Below are 15,834 nucleotides of genomic sequence, written 5' to 3'. Positions count from 1 at the left end.
ATCCAGATTACCAGCTCCTCTTGTGAAATCTCAAGAACTGGGCCCACAGGGCTGGCATCCCCAAATGGCAACGAGAGGCCGGAGCGGAGTGGCGGCTGCCCTCAGGAGGGACGTGAGTTCCCTGGCTGCCCCTGCGGGCACGTCAACCTGCAGCCCTCCAGCCAGGCTACTCAAGGCCTTCGCTTTATACGTGGATAACTGCAGACCCAGACTGAAGCTCCTTGCTCAGCGTGTCGGGCTCGGTGTGTAGCATTCAGGCTTCACACTCCGGCCTTTGGACCCCTCAATCTCTTTCCACATGGGTGGGAGAGCAGGAATAAACTTCTGTGACCTAAACTTACTCGACGTGCACTGGGATGGGAAGGGGGAATGTAGGAGCTAGTAGTTAGAGTCTGGAGGAAAAACCGCTGGCAGCAATCGCTGTAACTACACAGCCAGGGGCCAAATACAGAAGTGAAAGCATCTGAATTCCATGTGGACAGTCAAGGAGAACAACAGAATGGGTCTCTTGTTATTCATTCAGATCGTTTATTAAGAGTGAAAGTCGGGCCGTCCCATCCGTGTGATATTGCAACATGAAAAGTCACGTACATACTAAGGAGACCCCACAGAATGGAGAGCCTTTCAACAGTACAGAGCCATAGATTACAAAATTAAAATACAAGTGATCCCCCAAATTTGGCAGGAAACAAGTACAGTATGAGGAGGCCTGGAATGGAAGGGCACTTGCTTTTTGATAAGGCAGTTACAAAATGGAGAACAAACCCACACCCTGAAAACATTCTGATGGGCATAATGGTGAGCAGACACGTAAAACAGGGGTCCTGTATGACCCTCCACCATTGGCGAAGATGCATTCATGGAGTGAGAGCAACCGGAGGGTTTGTGGTTTAAGACGTGAGCCAGGTGAAATAACTGATTGCAGACATTTCTACCTTAAGAAGAGGTCCCACCTTGCCCCAGACTAGACTCCATCTCAAAACATCAGATCAACTTGACCCAACCTTGAACTTGGGAACAGTCTGCAATAAAATGAAGGGACTAAAAAGGCACCCCCAAACACCGTGCTTTCCAGGCCATGACCTTGAGTTTACTTTTGTCCTTCAGTTCAACTGCCTAGCCCAGTAACAGAGGCCGGGAGGCTGGGAATCACAGGGCATCAGAACTGTGTCTGTCCGAGTCAGGGCCATCTGAGTGACACAACCCCAGAGGACCACATGAAAGGCAGAAGCCTGACCAACAGATCACAGAGCAAGCCCATTTTGTGAGAACTTAGATTCTAGGGCAACACTACGTCTCCCGCAAGGGCTTCTGAATCACAGTCTTAAATCATAAGCTAGAACTGTTCTCCCCTCACATTCATTGTGCAAACTCAGCTGACTGCTTTCCTAATCATTTCACACGACCTTGAGCAGCTCAGCATGTTGGTTCACAGCCCCGAAGAGATGGCCTTGGGAACCTCTCTGCTCAGTGGCCAGGTCTCAAGAATCTGAAGGCAGTTACATTAGACAGGATTTGAGTCCTGTGCAAGTCAGAGAGTGAGCAGAGCTCTGGACAGGTCAGGAGGACGAGATGTTAGTCCAGACAGTGCCATGTGACTCGGGCAAGTTGTTCTGAATTTTAGTCTCCTGTCTTTAAAATGAATGAGGGCGCACCAGCAACCTTAAAGGACTTTCCAGCTTGAAAGTATGGCACTTCTAGGACACAGAGACATGTGGTGTACCCCCCCCCCCCAAGGTATCCTAAGCTTCATTTGCTCAATAAAAACGTGTGAAGAACTTGCAGAAATTTTAAGGTACAAGCCCTCAGTAGCCGTGGAACCTTTACACTCCACAGGGAGCAGTGTTTTACAATCTTCTAGCTAAAACTCCTCCTGAGTGATGTGAGCATCCGTTTTTGTATGGCAAGCATGGAACCAGGGTCTCACACCTTCTTAGGTTATTTTTTTATCAGGCTGATAGCATCCCTTCCTCTCTTGACCCCTCCGTTAGCTTCAGCGGCAACAAGTGAGTATAACCAGGCTGATGGCGTTTCCGCAACATCCTTCAACAAGGAACTAAATGGACCAATGCTGAGGGGGAAGGACAGTCAGCACACCAAAGTGTCCATCTGCCAGCTGCTCCTTTCCAAAAGATGGCTGCTTTTGGAAAAAGCGCCAGCGATTGGGTCCTTGGCCAAGATGAACAACTCGTTCCACATGGCCCCTACTGGGGACAGACTAAGATGGAAATTACAGAGAACATAGAAAAGCCAGAGGTTTACAAAGATAGAGCAGGCTTCCCCAGGAGGTAGTGAGTTCCCTGTCCTCAGAGATGTTTAAACCCAGACTGCTCAAATCCTTGGTGGGACCGTTGTAGGCAGAATGTCAGCACCTGTGGGGAGACCGGACTGATGACTCAAAGACCCTTTCCTTACTTTTGGATCTCACCATTATAAGGACTGAGAGCCTTTAGGGGACTTCCATGAAGCAACTTTGCTGGGATCCACGGTCTGGACAGCCTACTTCAACAGACAAGGGCTCCCAAGTAAGTCCCCTGTCCTACTTTCTCCCTTGTCTACCAGCTGGTTGTCCTGCAGGATATTAACCACGAAGTTCCCACAAAATAAGCAGCGGAAATGCCAAGGTTAGATGTGACATTCCAGCTGCAAACAATTATTAATATCTGTTCCCTGGAAGGCTAGCAGTGAATATTTAGCTATGACAGGAACATCTACCAACTTGGCGGCTCTAACACATAAGTGAAATTCCTTGTCATTTTACAATGCCAATCTTTAAGCCTTTGGTTTCAATCTTTCATGGGATTCAGCTACGATCTTTTTCACATGCTGTTGCCAACCTAAGAGTGTGTTTGCTGAAATAAGAAGTTTGTCCATTTGTTTTTTTAAAACCCTAAATCAGAGTGACATGAGTGGCAGGATGCTGACATTTCCACGTGACAACCTTCAGCGCATATGAAAGAACCACACCAGGCTGGACCGAGGCAGGCACCATACTCTTTAAGAAGACAACGTCCGCTCTGGATTTCACATTCCAGTTTTGCCCAGGAGCACCAAGAGGAGAGAAGGCAATGTTGCAACATTACAGGTGGAGAGAAGCGCAAGAGTCCTTGGCAGGTGCGTAAAAATGTAGGCAGCCAAGATGAACACTGCTTTCCCCAAACCCCACTCCTTCGGAGGGCCCCGCCATTTCCCATAGGCAGAAGCCTCCTGCGCACAGATCAAGCCATGGGAAACTGCAGAAGAGGCTAAGGCAAGCGGCTTAGTGGTTTGATGAAAGAACAGATTTCTGCACACATGAGGAACGTCAGTTCAGATAGCTTTGTCTTTTCTCTCATCTGACACGTTTTCAAAGGGTGAAAAGATACCCACGACCTCCATTTTCCAAAAGCACCTCTTCCGAGGAGAGGCGGCACAGCGTCTGGCCGAAGGTGCGAGTCTCCCCGGGGTTCTGGCTGGAACCAGAGCGCGCTTACCGATACACGTGAACAGATGGATCCTAACACTACAGCTTCTTGTACAGAAACGTACTGCTGTCTCTCCCCACTGGGAAACGGACCTGCTGTTCAAGAAACAGTGACAGGATCTACACATCTGCAATTTTCACTTACACATCAGAAAGGTACACTTTCTTGACAAGAGATGGACCTTTCCAGACAGCGGGTTACCAGTGCCTTAACCTCTAGGCCTATCTGGCCCCCCAAACTGCAGCCTGATGAGAAAACACTCCCCTTGGCAAGGTGGGGGGGGGGCTTGGTGTTTGATGCCTCCAAAGCCTTTCTAACTCAGCCTCTTAGGAAAAAACCCATACAAGCCACATAACCTTTGAGCCTTCCTGATGTCCACACACCAACATCTTTCAGCTACACGCAGTACGACAATCTCTACATACTGAATCTGTATGACTAAAAACACTCAGAGAGTACCTTGATGTGCCATCCATAGCCGGGTGTATTAAAATAAGATCCCCTCATAGTCTAGAGTATGCTCTATGTACATTCATTTATACATATTTAAAAAGGCTGTAATCTGCTAGACGTGCATTCTGAACACTGGTGAAAATTTGCTGCAATGGAACACACTGCATTTTAGTGACAGGGTAGCCTGTCCCTGGTCCACAGAGAGCATGGCCCTCTGCCTCACAGAGCGGAGACCTTCAGAAAGTGCACCACCCTGCTTAGTGGGGTTTTGTTCTGACTTCTCTGTGCTGATGCCCAGAGTAAGCCATCTGTGGGACATTAAAACTTTCTGCCGGGCCAGGCCATCCACGGCTCCTTTTACAATTTAAGGCTTAAGAAAGAACTCACAATTGAAACTGAGTAAGAAAATGATACTTTTGACCACAGTACGTGTCAAGACGGTCAGAAATTAGAATCCAAGTCCTTTTCTTCTCTTTTTCTCCCAGCCCCTATTCACATCCTTTGTCCCCTAATACACTGATTAGAAACTTTTTCAAAAGCATATTTTTGGGTATAAAGCTTTGCTTTCAAAGGAGACTTTGGCTCTGATATAAGAAGATAGAGGAATCTGAGGTTTTGAACATTAAAAAAACTCAGGTAATTATTCATACTTAAAAAAAAAAATCATTTTAGCAATCTTTTCCCCTAAAAGGGAGGCTAACTGCTCAGAAAAATGAACAATGGCACTGACCTTTGCAAATAGCTCAAACTCATGATTTGCTGGTGACCCCGAGCCCAGGGAGTCAAGGCCAGTCAGACTTTTTGTCCCAGAACTGGACTTATGAGCAGGAATTACGTGATCCTTGGCAGCTTTCTTGGTGGTTGTGAACTAAGGATTCGTACTTCTGAAAACATAGGCCCCAGATCACTAAATATCTCCATCTGTCAAAGCATTTATGGCCTAGAATGACTGAAGTCATAATTCGTAACTTCACCCCAAAAAGTAAATCACAGATGGTGTGCAGAGGGCTGCATCTCCTGTGAGGGTCTCTGCATCAGTGTTTCTGGAACCTCCATGAACAGAGCTTGGCACATGCGCTTGCCCTCAAATCCTCTTGTGATGAGAAACCTCCTGCTGGTGCATCAGAACTTCCTCCGTACTCTAGAAGTTAAGTGGTGAGCAACAGAAATGGCAGGGGTCTCATTACCTAGAGATGTGAAGCAGATGTTACGAGGCCGGCACGGTCAGTGACAGTGCAACTAGCCAACAGATACTGCTCGAGTGCCTACTGTGTGCAAGGCGAGGCACGGGGCCAGTGAGGAGGACCGCTGTCGAACTGATGTGCTGCTAAACGACAAAGCTCGCAATAAAGCGGGGGCACGTCTGTCTGTCCCCGGCAGACCCGGGTCTACCGCTCCTCAAGCTGGCTGGGCCTCACTGCTATCCCAGTGCCACCTCTCACACAAGGCAGAGTGGTATTACAAGGTGAGTACCGAAATATTTTTTATCCCACACTTCCAGTAGAATTGGCTTAGTGCTTTGTTAAATGCTACAATACATAGTCTCTCAATCTCATTATGGTCTTGTTTTTTCAGTCCAGCAGTTGCCTTAAAAGAAAGTCTTTGTATAACATGCTGACTCATGAGAATATGATTCTCCTGACCGAAAAGATTTACAGTATTCATCATTCAAACTTCTTTATTTACAATAAAATTTAACAGTCTTTATGGGCCTAAACGTGGCAGATATCACCTGTGCATTAAGCATCATACTTTGTTCCTTGATGCGCTTCTTCCTCACTCAAGCTGCTTGCCGCCCTCCGATTTCTGGTCCAGTCTGCTCTTGTTACTCTTCACCATGTAGATGAAGTAGGCGAGGGTCTCTTTTTCATTCACAGGTATGTTCCTGAAGTGTCGGCTGACAGTCTACATGGGGGAAAAAAACCAGAGTCCATTAAAGCATGCATAAATCAGGGCCACAAAATCTGAACTGTGCCAAAGAAGGAGCAGGACTTAGCTTCCAGAGCTAGGGAGGGGATTACGATCACTGCAGAACTTCCTGCAGTGCTATACAGCTCAGAATGCCCTTCTTCTCCAGGGGTCTGCGGGATTTGGTTTCCAGGCCTCCAAAAGCAGCCCTTTAACCCACAACACTCCCAAAGTGCAGTTCTATTTCAGTGGCAGCCAACTGTCCATCATGGCAAAAAGTCAAGGTCATCCCCATGGAGGAACAGGTTGGGACTGCTCTGCTTGGCCAGCTGCTACCATCTCCAGCTCTCAGGCCCTGGGACTGGGCAGAAAAGTGTCTTTTTAAAATTGTGTCAAATGAGGGGCGCCTGGGTGGCTGGGTTGGTTGATCTTGGCTCAGGTCGTGACCTCACGATTCTTGAGTTCAAGCCCTACATCGGGCTCCCTGCTGACAGTGTGGGGCCTGCTTGGGATTCTGTCTCTCCCTCTCTCTTTGCTCCTCCCCTGCTCATGCGAATGCACGCTCTCTCTCTCTCTCAAAATAAACAAACATTAAGAATAAAGTAAAATTGTGTCAAATGAATAGCCAGTTGTTCAGATGTAAGTGTTTGACCCAAGAATTCACCTAAATAGAACTGCCTCTTGAAAGACACATCACATTTGAAGAATAATCTGTCATTCACTATGCACTCCTGACATTTGGCTTTATTTTATAAGTCCTGAGAATGCAGGTCTCCTCTTGCCCCACCTCATCCCATCCCTTTCACCAGGGTGAATGCTGGAAATGGGTAACATTACCTTAAAGGGTTAAGTCTTGTGCACTATGTTTTATCTAGATGCTGAAGAAGTTTAAAGTAAAAATGATAGATTAGCAAGAAACCCCTAAAGAAAAGATCAAAAACCTATGGGGCTGTGAACTTTTAAGGGAATTTCTGATTGGATTGAGGGGGCTAGGACTGATGAAAAAAAAAAAAGTCAGAGAACTAGCACTAAAGAGTGGTCATCTCTGGATGGTAGGATTATATTTTTCTTTTTTTCATTTTCCCAATTTTCTACAATGGGCAGAAAAGCACATTAAGAAAAGCATGAGGAGAGGTCCTCACACAAATGCCAATTGGACAGAAGTATCAAGCCAGGCTGTCAATATTTTAAGACAATGGCCAACAGACCATTCTCCGCCCCCTCCTCCAAATTGTATTCAGAGCTCAGGATAGGAGAAAAATTTCTTGGGTTCCATTCATTAGAATAAATGCTTCCATTACCAACATCAGAGTAGAAGAAATCAAGGAAAAAAAAAAACAACTAAAGAAAAAAATAGCTCCTAAAGAACATGAGCAAAGGTTTCGGGGTGATTAATCTGACACACCTGATGTGCAGAAAGGACCATATCTATAAACAATCTTACAAAACAAGATTCAAACAAATGAACAAACAAAAGCACACTCAGGACTTAGGATCAGGAGTCTTGAGATTCCAGGCTCAGTTCTGCCATGAACTTGCTGTGTGATTTTAAATAAGTCATTTCCTCTCTCTGTGCCATGGTTTCTGTGATAGAAACTGGGCCTTTCCAGGTAAAGCTGTGGGATTTTGGATTGTACAAAAGAGGGACTAGGAAGTTGTTTCCAGAGCTGTGGAGGGCATTATGATCAACAGACACACATAGTGGTAGGGGGAACCAAGGTCACTGACAGAAGCACACTTCTGGCTTTCTTTTTACAGTGCAATTTGTCCACTTACTTCTGCTAACTGGGCCTTATTGAAGCCTGGTCTGGTCTGCAATTTGTAGTGTCGTTTATAACGCCGTAGAGTGTTCACCTGCAGCTGGAACAGGTCAACCTGGAGAGAAGAGGAGAAACACATTATCCATCACCTGATTAGGCATGGCTCACCAGGAGTGCACTATGTGCCCAGCACTACTCTAGGAGGGGCAGGGGTGAAGAGAACTACAGAAACATCTTAGAAATGATCCACTGAGGACTAATAACTTGCTGGGAGGACAAAAAACAAGACAAAACAAAACAAAACCAAAAAACAGTGGAAACACAGTTCTGGCTGGGAAGGGGTGGTCTCAGGGGGCTCACGGAGGCAGTGAAACTGAAGCAAAGGAGAGCAGGGTTTAGAAAGATGGTAAGGACGGGGCTAGTGTAGGGAATGAGAGAGAATACCACGAGTACAGAGAGTCATGAGAGGAAGTCATGAGAGGAAGAGGGGTCATAGGCATTAGTGACAGGTTTAAAAGGTGGGACTGGAGGGCAGCAGGTCTCGAAAAGCAGGAGCTACCATAGGTAGTAGAGGGTGATGTTCCAGGAAGATGTGTCTAGTGGGGGCTTGTAGGGAAGACTGGTGGGGGGTGCGGGGGGTGATGCTGTAGCAGGGATCAGAAATGAGATACTCGAATTGAGCTTTGGAGGCTGGTGATACTAGAGGGGGACACTAAGCATGGATAGCAAAGGTAAACCCAGACAGGGATCCTGGAGGACGACAGGCCACAGCTTGGCAGCAGACTGGACAGGGAGCATGAGGAAGGACAGTGGGAATTACTGCTGTTCTCAAAGAGTTCCTCCCTAGGCTGAGCCTTCAGGTATCAGAACCCCCAACAACTCTTCAGGGAAAACTGAAAAGCTACTGTAGCTAATGTACAAATCAGCAGGTTAGGTTGGGGTCTCTGCAGACGGCTGGATGACAGAGGGAAAGGACCCCCCCTTTTTTTTCTAACACAGGAAGAGAGGAAAGCTTCACAGTCATGAGATATTGAAGGCCCAGAAAGCTGGGCTGCTTTTACCTGCCTCTAAAAGAGATGTTCTTGCTTCGGGCAGGTGGAGAGCACTTAAAAACAAAATGAATGATCAATATGAGGGACCAAAGTCCTTCATTCTTTTCAAAACATTCCTCAAACCTTTTTTTTTTTTTTTTTGTAAAAAGCATTGAAATTGAATACATCCATTTCTTTATAAAATAATAATACTAACGCTAAAGGCGACAGAAAAATACTATAAACCAATGCTAGAAAAAGGGACACCGAGAGGGGCAGGGGAAAGGACCATATTTCCAAAGGGTTTCTCCACATCTGCAGACAAAGGCCCGCCTACTCTTTCTATTCCTACGCAGTCATTTCCACTCTGAGTGCTAACAGGCAGTTGCCTTATGAAATATTCATGTGTCAAATATTCAATGTACATTACCAACGGTTCTTCTTCTGCTGAGTCTTAAGTGAAAACAACTTAGATAGAAAGAAAAGCCAATACTGCTTCCTGCAGGCTTGCGCAGGAGGCACTGGCACCTTGAAGGTTTGAGAAGTCTCAGTCTCATCGTCTAGTGCAATGGTTCTCCACAAGGGATGCTTTTGCCCACCCCCAGCCCCCCCACTCCGCCCCACCAGAGGACACCTGCTAATGTCTGAAGACATTTTTTGATTGTCACTACTGTGGTGACTGGCATCTAATGGATAAAATCTGGGGATGCGGCTAAACATCCAATGATGTCAGGGACAGCCCTGACAGCAAAGGCTTATCTGGCCCCCAATGTCAGCAGTGCCAAGGGTGAGAAACCTTATAGCTGACTTTGGAATGGCTCCTTGGGAACAAGCCTGAACCAGGGATTAGAGCGACGGAAATCAGAGCTGGTATGCATTGACAATGTCCACCTTCATTTTGCAGACCAGAAAACAGAGGGCAAGTGACTTCCCTCAATCCATATAGGCTCAGTCTCCACCTCTGAAGGCAAAAAAAAGTTTAAAAAAACTTGCCATTGTGGTTGTAGTTAAGAATTTATCAGGGGTTTCTTGAAGAAAGGCAGTACGGCCTACAGGAAAGGACACTGGACCGGAGCTCCCTAACTCTATGTGTGACCTCGGGTCTCTGTGCCCGTCTGTAAAATGATGGGGCAGTGAGACTAGTTGATTTCTAAGTTTTCAGCTCTCAGATTTGATATTACCATGACTCTCTCTCGATTCACTTTTCAAACAAACCACAGCAAAACAAAGGGGACTAAAATTATTTCTGAAAACAACCAGTGGACCAGGCCAGAGATAACGATCACATTAGAATCCATTCTCCCAGCTTTCTCAAGCTGATCCTTTTGACCTTTACCTCAGGAATGTCAGTGTCGTGCTCAGGAGAATCTCCGCCATCGTCACTTGTCTTCCTCTTCCTTTTATTTCGTACACTCTGGATGAAGTTTTTGTGGAAGTCGCAGATATACAGGTGCCTTACCTGATGGGAAGCAAATTAAAGTGAGAGTTGCCGATTCCATGGAAACAGCAACAGGTATCTACCAAATTATGGGGTTCTCGCCACTGCAAAGCACTGAAGAGACAGAAGGAAGAATAAGACGTAGGTCCTAATTTCTAGAGGTTTTATGGTGGGTTGCAGAAGAAAAAACCCACAAAGAGACATGAACATTACTATCACACTGGGTGGCAGATCATAAACTAAGTCCTCACTGAAGGCTAGAGACGATAAATGGTACGGATTCAGCCACGGAAGACATGCCTGTGGCTGGGACAGTCAGTGCAGAGGTCCCTGACTACAAGGGAGGATTTAGAGGTAGATAGGAAGCATTCCAGATGGGAAGAAGAGCCAAGACTTAGAGTCTCAAACACGGCTGACAAGAAGGCGTGAGGGAGACAGCCCAGGGTAGACAGTGTCAGTGAGGTGGAGATAACGGCCCACACGGGAGCACAATGAGAGTTCGGGGGTGGGGGCTACGAGAACAGCTTAGAATTTCCTTAAGACAGAGTCCCCCAAGGTTTTGGAAGCAGGGAGTGATGTGACATTTTCAGACCTGTAGGAGTTATGAATTTACAATGGGCTGGAAGGCACTGTCTCAGGAAGGAGGAGAGGAGGAAGGATGGGGCTGTGGTGACGGCAGACAGGACTTCCTATTTTCACACGGACAACAGCTACTACTGTAGGATGACATCTCTCTGAAAAACTTGATTTCTGTGTATCAGAATTATACTTCTTGCATCAGCACACCTCTGGTCCACAAAGAGAAGTGGAAAGGTGCAGAGATTCTCATTCTCCCAGAAGCCACACGGAAGAAGGTGGATGCTACCGCTGATTTTCGAATGCAGGCTGGAGGCATAATAGTAAGTGAAGGCAGGAACAGCAGCTAAGGAGTAATGTGTTTTTACTGAAGAATGTAAGTGCCAGGGTTGGCTGGAGGAGACACTCAAAAACCTAACAAACTAAATGCCTGTGTCAATGAATTGGGGTTGTTGACACTGAGGCAGATGTCACACAAATGTTCTTGAGCGACTTCTGAATTTGAGTTTATTCCTTCTTTTTTTTTTTTTTTTTTTTTCTTTCTTTTAAGTAGGCTCGGTGCCAGCATGGGGCTTGAACTCACAACCCTGAGATAGAGAGTTGCATGTTCTACCAACTGAGCCAGCCAGGAACCTCTGTTCCTTAAATTCTTTTATTTTTTATTTTTTAAATGTTTATTTTATTATTTTTTTTAATTTATTTGTTCTTATTTTATTTTTGAGGGAGGGGCGGAGGGACACAGAGAGAGAATCCTAAGCAGACTCTGCACTGTCAGCACAGAACCCGATTTGGGGCTCGAACTCACGAACTGTGAGATCATGACCTGAGCCGAAATCAAAAGTCAGATGGCTTAACTGACTGAGCAACCCAGGCATTCCTAATTCTTTCCTTCTTTCTTTCTTTTTTTTTAATTTTTAAGCTTACTTACTTATTTTGAGAGAGCAAAAGTGAGCATGAGCAGGGGAGGGGCAGAGAGAGAGGGAGAGAGAAAATCCCCAGCAGGCCTGACGCAGGGCCGGAACTCATGAACCATGAGATCATGACCTGAGCCGAAATCAAAAGTCGGACGCTCAACAGACTGAGCCATCCAGTCACCCTATTCCTTAAATTCTTAAAGATAAAAGTAAGCTGACAGGAAACCAACATCAATTAATTCAGGTCTTTTCACAGAGAAAATAATGAAAATCGCTTTGCAGTCAGATGAACAATCACTTTCATGTGGTTGGGTTGGGGAGTCATGAGTACTTTTCAGTTTAGATTGTGACCATATCTTGCAGACAGCAGGTGTTCAGTAAGTGCAGTCGCACCAACAGAGGCGTCCCTCGCATCTAAAAACAGCTTAGGCCAGCAAAAGCCACCAGTTACAAATGGTTACAAATTGGAGAAGCTTTGCCAGAGTCAACTCTGTCAAAGGACTTTCAGTTACAGCATGTCGCTGTCCCAAAGAATCCCTCCCGGTTGATGTATGGACCACGGGGCAAGGTTTTATCAGGGAAGAAAGCACACTCACACCCTACTGTCCATCCCTGATAGGAAGCTGGCCCTCATGTTAGCTAGTTCCATGTGTAAACTCTGAGATTAAGCAGCTTCTCAAATTCACAGAGTGCCACACTTGGTAGAACAGGCCGCAGAGGTGATTTCCCGAGCTGTGGCTGGGAGATTTCAGGTCAGGACACTAGAATAATGGAATCCTGGATGGAAGAGAACTTAGCAATCACCCGTGTAACCCCGCTGGCCCTGATCTCATTTTCTACAGAGAGAAACAGAAGCCACACAGATGGAGTTATGATCTGGCCAAGGTCACTCAGACCTTCTGATCCTTCACACAGGTCCTTTCCTACCCCAACATTTTCTTTATACTGTTCTCAACTTCACTTTTCTCCAGAATAAAGGAGAAATATGTCAATTGGAGGAATGTTTGAAAACATGTTATATGTTAATAACTCATAGAACACTGCCAATGTCTACATCAAATGAATTTAAACTGCCTGAGTTGGACTTTTGGTGCTATTATTTTAAAAGGTTCTCTGCTAGACCCTTTTACAAGATAAATAGTCCTTATTTCTCCTTAACCATTTTGAAATACATACTGGTTTTCAAAAATTTCAGAGCTCAGTGGCCTTTGGGGGCTACGGGTTGAGGAAGGAGGGTGCTAGCAAAGGCTCTAGTGTTTTTCTTTTCTGTTTCCCTTTCTGCAACAGCTAAAATTTCTTGTAACACAGCAGTTACTTAGAATTGAATTCCTGCCCAAGCCTGTGAGAATGAAACAGAATCCCCTTCAGAAATAATGATTGCACACCACCACCTTGAAACAAGTTGTGAGTGATTCCATCTTGAAACACTACTCCTCCAGAAGCATTACTTTGGGGGAACTCTGGTGCCAGGCTCAGGATGCCTCTTTTGTAGACAGTGTGTGTGAAAACACCAACGTAGCTCAACACAGGTTTTCCAGTGGGGTCACTGGGTAAATGGAGCCCCCCGGTGGCAGCATCACAATTGTTCAGATGTCATGGCATCCAAGGGTTTAAAAGAACAGGAAATTTCTTTTTTTTAAGGATTGGAAAATATTATTATTATAAGCTGCTCAAGTAAAGTCGCCCAACCACCTACACAAAAGGTAGACAGTGTTTCCAAGAGGATGAATTCACTGCTGTTTTAGGATTAGGCATTTCACTTCAGCATGTGTCCTAATCTGGATCTCTAGCCAATTGTTTGCCCTCAGATGAATTTCTTTCATTCATCCATCCATCCATCCATCCATCCATCCATTCATAGAGATTTGTAATAAGAAAAGCCATTAACTCACTCCCAGCCATTTTTTAAAATAGCATCTTTCCATTCAAGAGTTGCAAATATGTATTGTAATTGTTAACTTAAAAACTTGGGGGTGGGAGGGAAGAGCCTGGAGAAAAGGGCAGGGAAGATATTTTATTTATTAAGACTTAATCAAGGCTTATGCATGGTGCTTGGAAGTAAATCAGATAATGGGTTTTTAAATTAACCAGCCTCTCAGTCACTGTGACACTTTGGCACTGTCCTTTCCTATCTCTGGGCCTCAGTTTCAGCTGCAAAACCCCAAGTAAAAAAGTGGCTGCCCTTTCAGTTTAACAAGCAATCTATGATTTTCCCCAACAGTGGAATTTTGGTCCTAAAAAAGAACGGATGTTAACCACCTGAACTTAGCTTGTCTACCAGAATATTAAAACCCCCCTTAACTAATTTCCAATTCCTAATCACAAGGCAGCCACTTAAGGCTTGCAGCAACAGATGTCAAACTAAAAAGTTCTTAATTGGTTGACAATAGGCACATCTTTAGAATTGTTAACTAGAAGTGGTGAAATCACACAGGAAAAGTTTCCCTATAATTAGGCACAAAACACAGGGTGATTCTAATCAAATTTAAAGCCCCCTTCCCTAAGAAGTTACTCCTAAGAAAACTGATTTTCTTCCTCCTGGTCACTTGGACTGCAGGAACCGCCTCCCAAGACCTGGTCTTGGCCTTATTTCTGCCACATCCTTGAAAATCCCATTTCCCCACAGCTGCATGCAAAGCAGCGAGCTCGATGACCCTCTGCAGAAGCCGAGACCGCGGCAGGGGGGAAGTAACTGCCACCTTTCCATCTCTGAAGGAATAACATGGTTCCGAGAAGAGGAGAAGTTAAAGAAGAGCTGGGCCCCTTCATCGCCCCCTCCCCAACACTTGCTCCTTCGTGGGCCAACAATATTAACCCATGTCTCCCTGCTCTAAATCAACACAACAAGCCCTAAACTGTTGTCAAATCTCCCCAGGAAGGAGAGGTCCTCGGAGCCCCCTTCCCTCCCCGCCCCCCCCCGCCGCCCCCAGTCTCCCGGATTTGGGCAGAATCCCAGTCGGAGCCTGTCTGCGCTGAAGCGGCCTTTGAAATCCCGAGTGCAACTCCCCACCCAGTTTGCAGATAAAGGGCGGCGAGGCCCAGGGCGGGGAGGGCCCCGGGGTCCGGCCCTCAGCCGGGGACAGCGGCCGGAGGACGGCGGCGCGCGGGGACCCAGCCGGGGACAGGGGCAGGGGCAGGGGCGGACTCACGCTCTTGTCGATGTCCAGCTTGAGTTTCTTCTGCGAGATGCTCTTCTGGACCCTCTTGCTGAAGGAGGCGTTGCCCGCGGGCCGGACGCAGCGCTCGCCGTCCTCGATGAGGCAGCAGCTCTGGCCGTAGCCCGGGGCGGCGGCGGGGGCGGCGGGGGGCCCTTCGCGGCTGTCCTCCTCCGTGCTAAAGCCGTTCATCTCCCCGCCCCGGGCCGGCCCCTCTGCGGGAGGATCCCCAGTAGGCCACTCCGCGGCCGCGCGCCCCGCGGGGCAGGTCGCCGAGGCCCCCGCACCCGAGGGTCCCGGAGTCCGTCTCCAGACCAGGCGCTGCCCTGCCCCGCGCCCAGGAGGCCCGGCTCGGCTCCGCTGCGCTCCGGCTCCTTCGGCCCCTGGCCCCGCGCCTCCGGAAAGCCCCTTCCTCCCCGCTCGAGGCCCCGGGGTCGGTTCCCGCGGCTCGCAGGGCCCCGCCGGGGGTCACCCGGAGGCGCCTTCTGCCGGGGGCCCAGAACCGTTACCCTTCGGCGGGGGCGTCCGGGAGGGCGTCCCAGGAAGCAGCCGCTCCCTGGGGACTCCGGGCCCGGCTTGCCAGGGGGTTTCGAGGGCCCCCGCCGGCTCCCGCCTTCTTTCGGCTGCGGGGCAAACTCGCCGCCGGGCAGCTCCGCCGGGGTGGCACGGCCTCCCCGCGCGGGACCCGGCCTCGAACCCGCGGCGCCCGGGCCCCGGGGCGCGTCCGGCTCGCTCCACCCCTGCAGCCGCTCGGCTGCGCCCCGAGTCCCGCGGCAGCCCCTGGGCCACCCGGCCGCCGCCCGCCCAACACACCGCACCACAACAGTTCGCTCCCCCGCCCTCCGCGGGACAGCGGAAGTCCCGCCTCCGCGCGGCCATTGGCCTCGTTCGCTCTGTGGGCGGGGCCCCTGCCGCCGCTGGCGCACCCCATTGGGCGCCTCCGCCGCCAGTCTCCGGCGCCAGGCTACTTCCTGGACTCTGCTGGGATGGGTTCAAAGTAGAGAAAGTGGAAGAGGGAAGAGTTACCCGGGTGCGGGAGGGGAACCGGGCCGCAGACTCTTCAGGCTTGGGGAGGGATAGTGAGCAGGGGCCTGGCTGGACGGAGGGCCAGATTCCGGGAACGGAAGAGCACAAT

General features: G+C 48.1%; 1 protein-coding gene across 1 annotated transcript; it reads right to left on the bottom strand.

The window, feature by feature from the left end:
- Positions 1–506: 506 nt before the first annotated feature.
- On the bottom strand, positions 507–15,553 carry SAP30L (SAP30 like). Its single transcript, XM_058721008.1, has 4 exons — positions 14,694–15,553; positions 9,953–10,075; positions 7,602–7,700; positions 507–5,822 (listed from the first exon to the last, which is right to left on the bottom strand). The coding sequence occupies exons 1-4, from the start codon at positions 14,889–14,891 to the stop codon at positions 5,694–5,696; spliced, it is 549 nt and encodes a 182-aa protein (XP_058576991.1). The 5' UTR covers positions 14,892–15,553; the 3' UTR covers positions 507–5,693.
- Positions 15,554–15,834: the final 281 nt, after the last annotated feature.

The sequence above is a fragment of the Neofelis nebulosa genome, chromosome 1 (genome assembly GCF_028018385.1).
Source record: "Neofelis nebulosa isolate mNeoNeb1 chromosome 1, mNeoNeb1.pri, whole genome shotgun sequence".
NCBI lineage: Eukaryota > Metazoa > Chordata > Mammalia > Carnivora > Felidae > Neofelis > Neofelis nebulosa.
The sequence above is the reverse complement of the archived record's forward strand: the minus strand, read 5'-3'. Positions and strand labels throughout refer to the sequence as shown.

Coding starts and splice junctions, on each gene's coding strand:
- SAP30L (XM_058721008.1), bottom strand. CDS start 14,891: ATGAACGGCTTTAGCACGGAGGAGGACAGCCGCGAAGGGCCCCCCGCC. Junction 10,076..14,693: donor AGCTGGACATCGACAAGAGC/GTGAGTCCGCCC, acceptor GCTTCCCATCAG/GTAAGGCACCTGTATATCTG. Junction 5,823..7,601: donor ATAAGGCCCAGTTAGCAGAA/GTAAGTGGACAA, acceptor TCCCCCATGTAG/ACTGTCAGCCGACACTTCAG.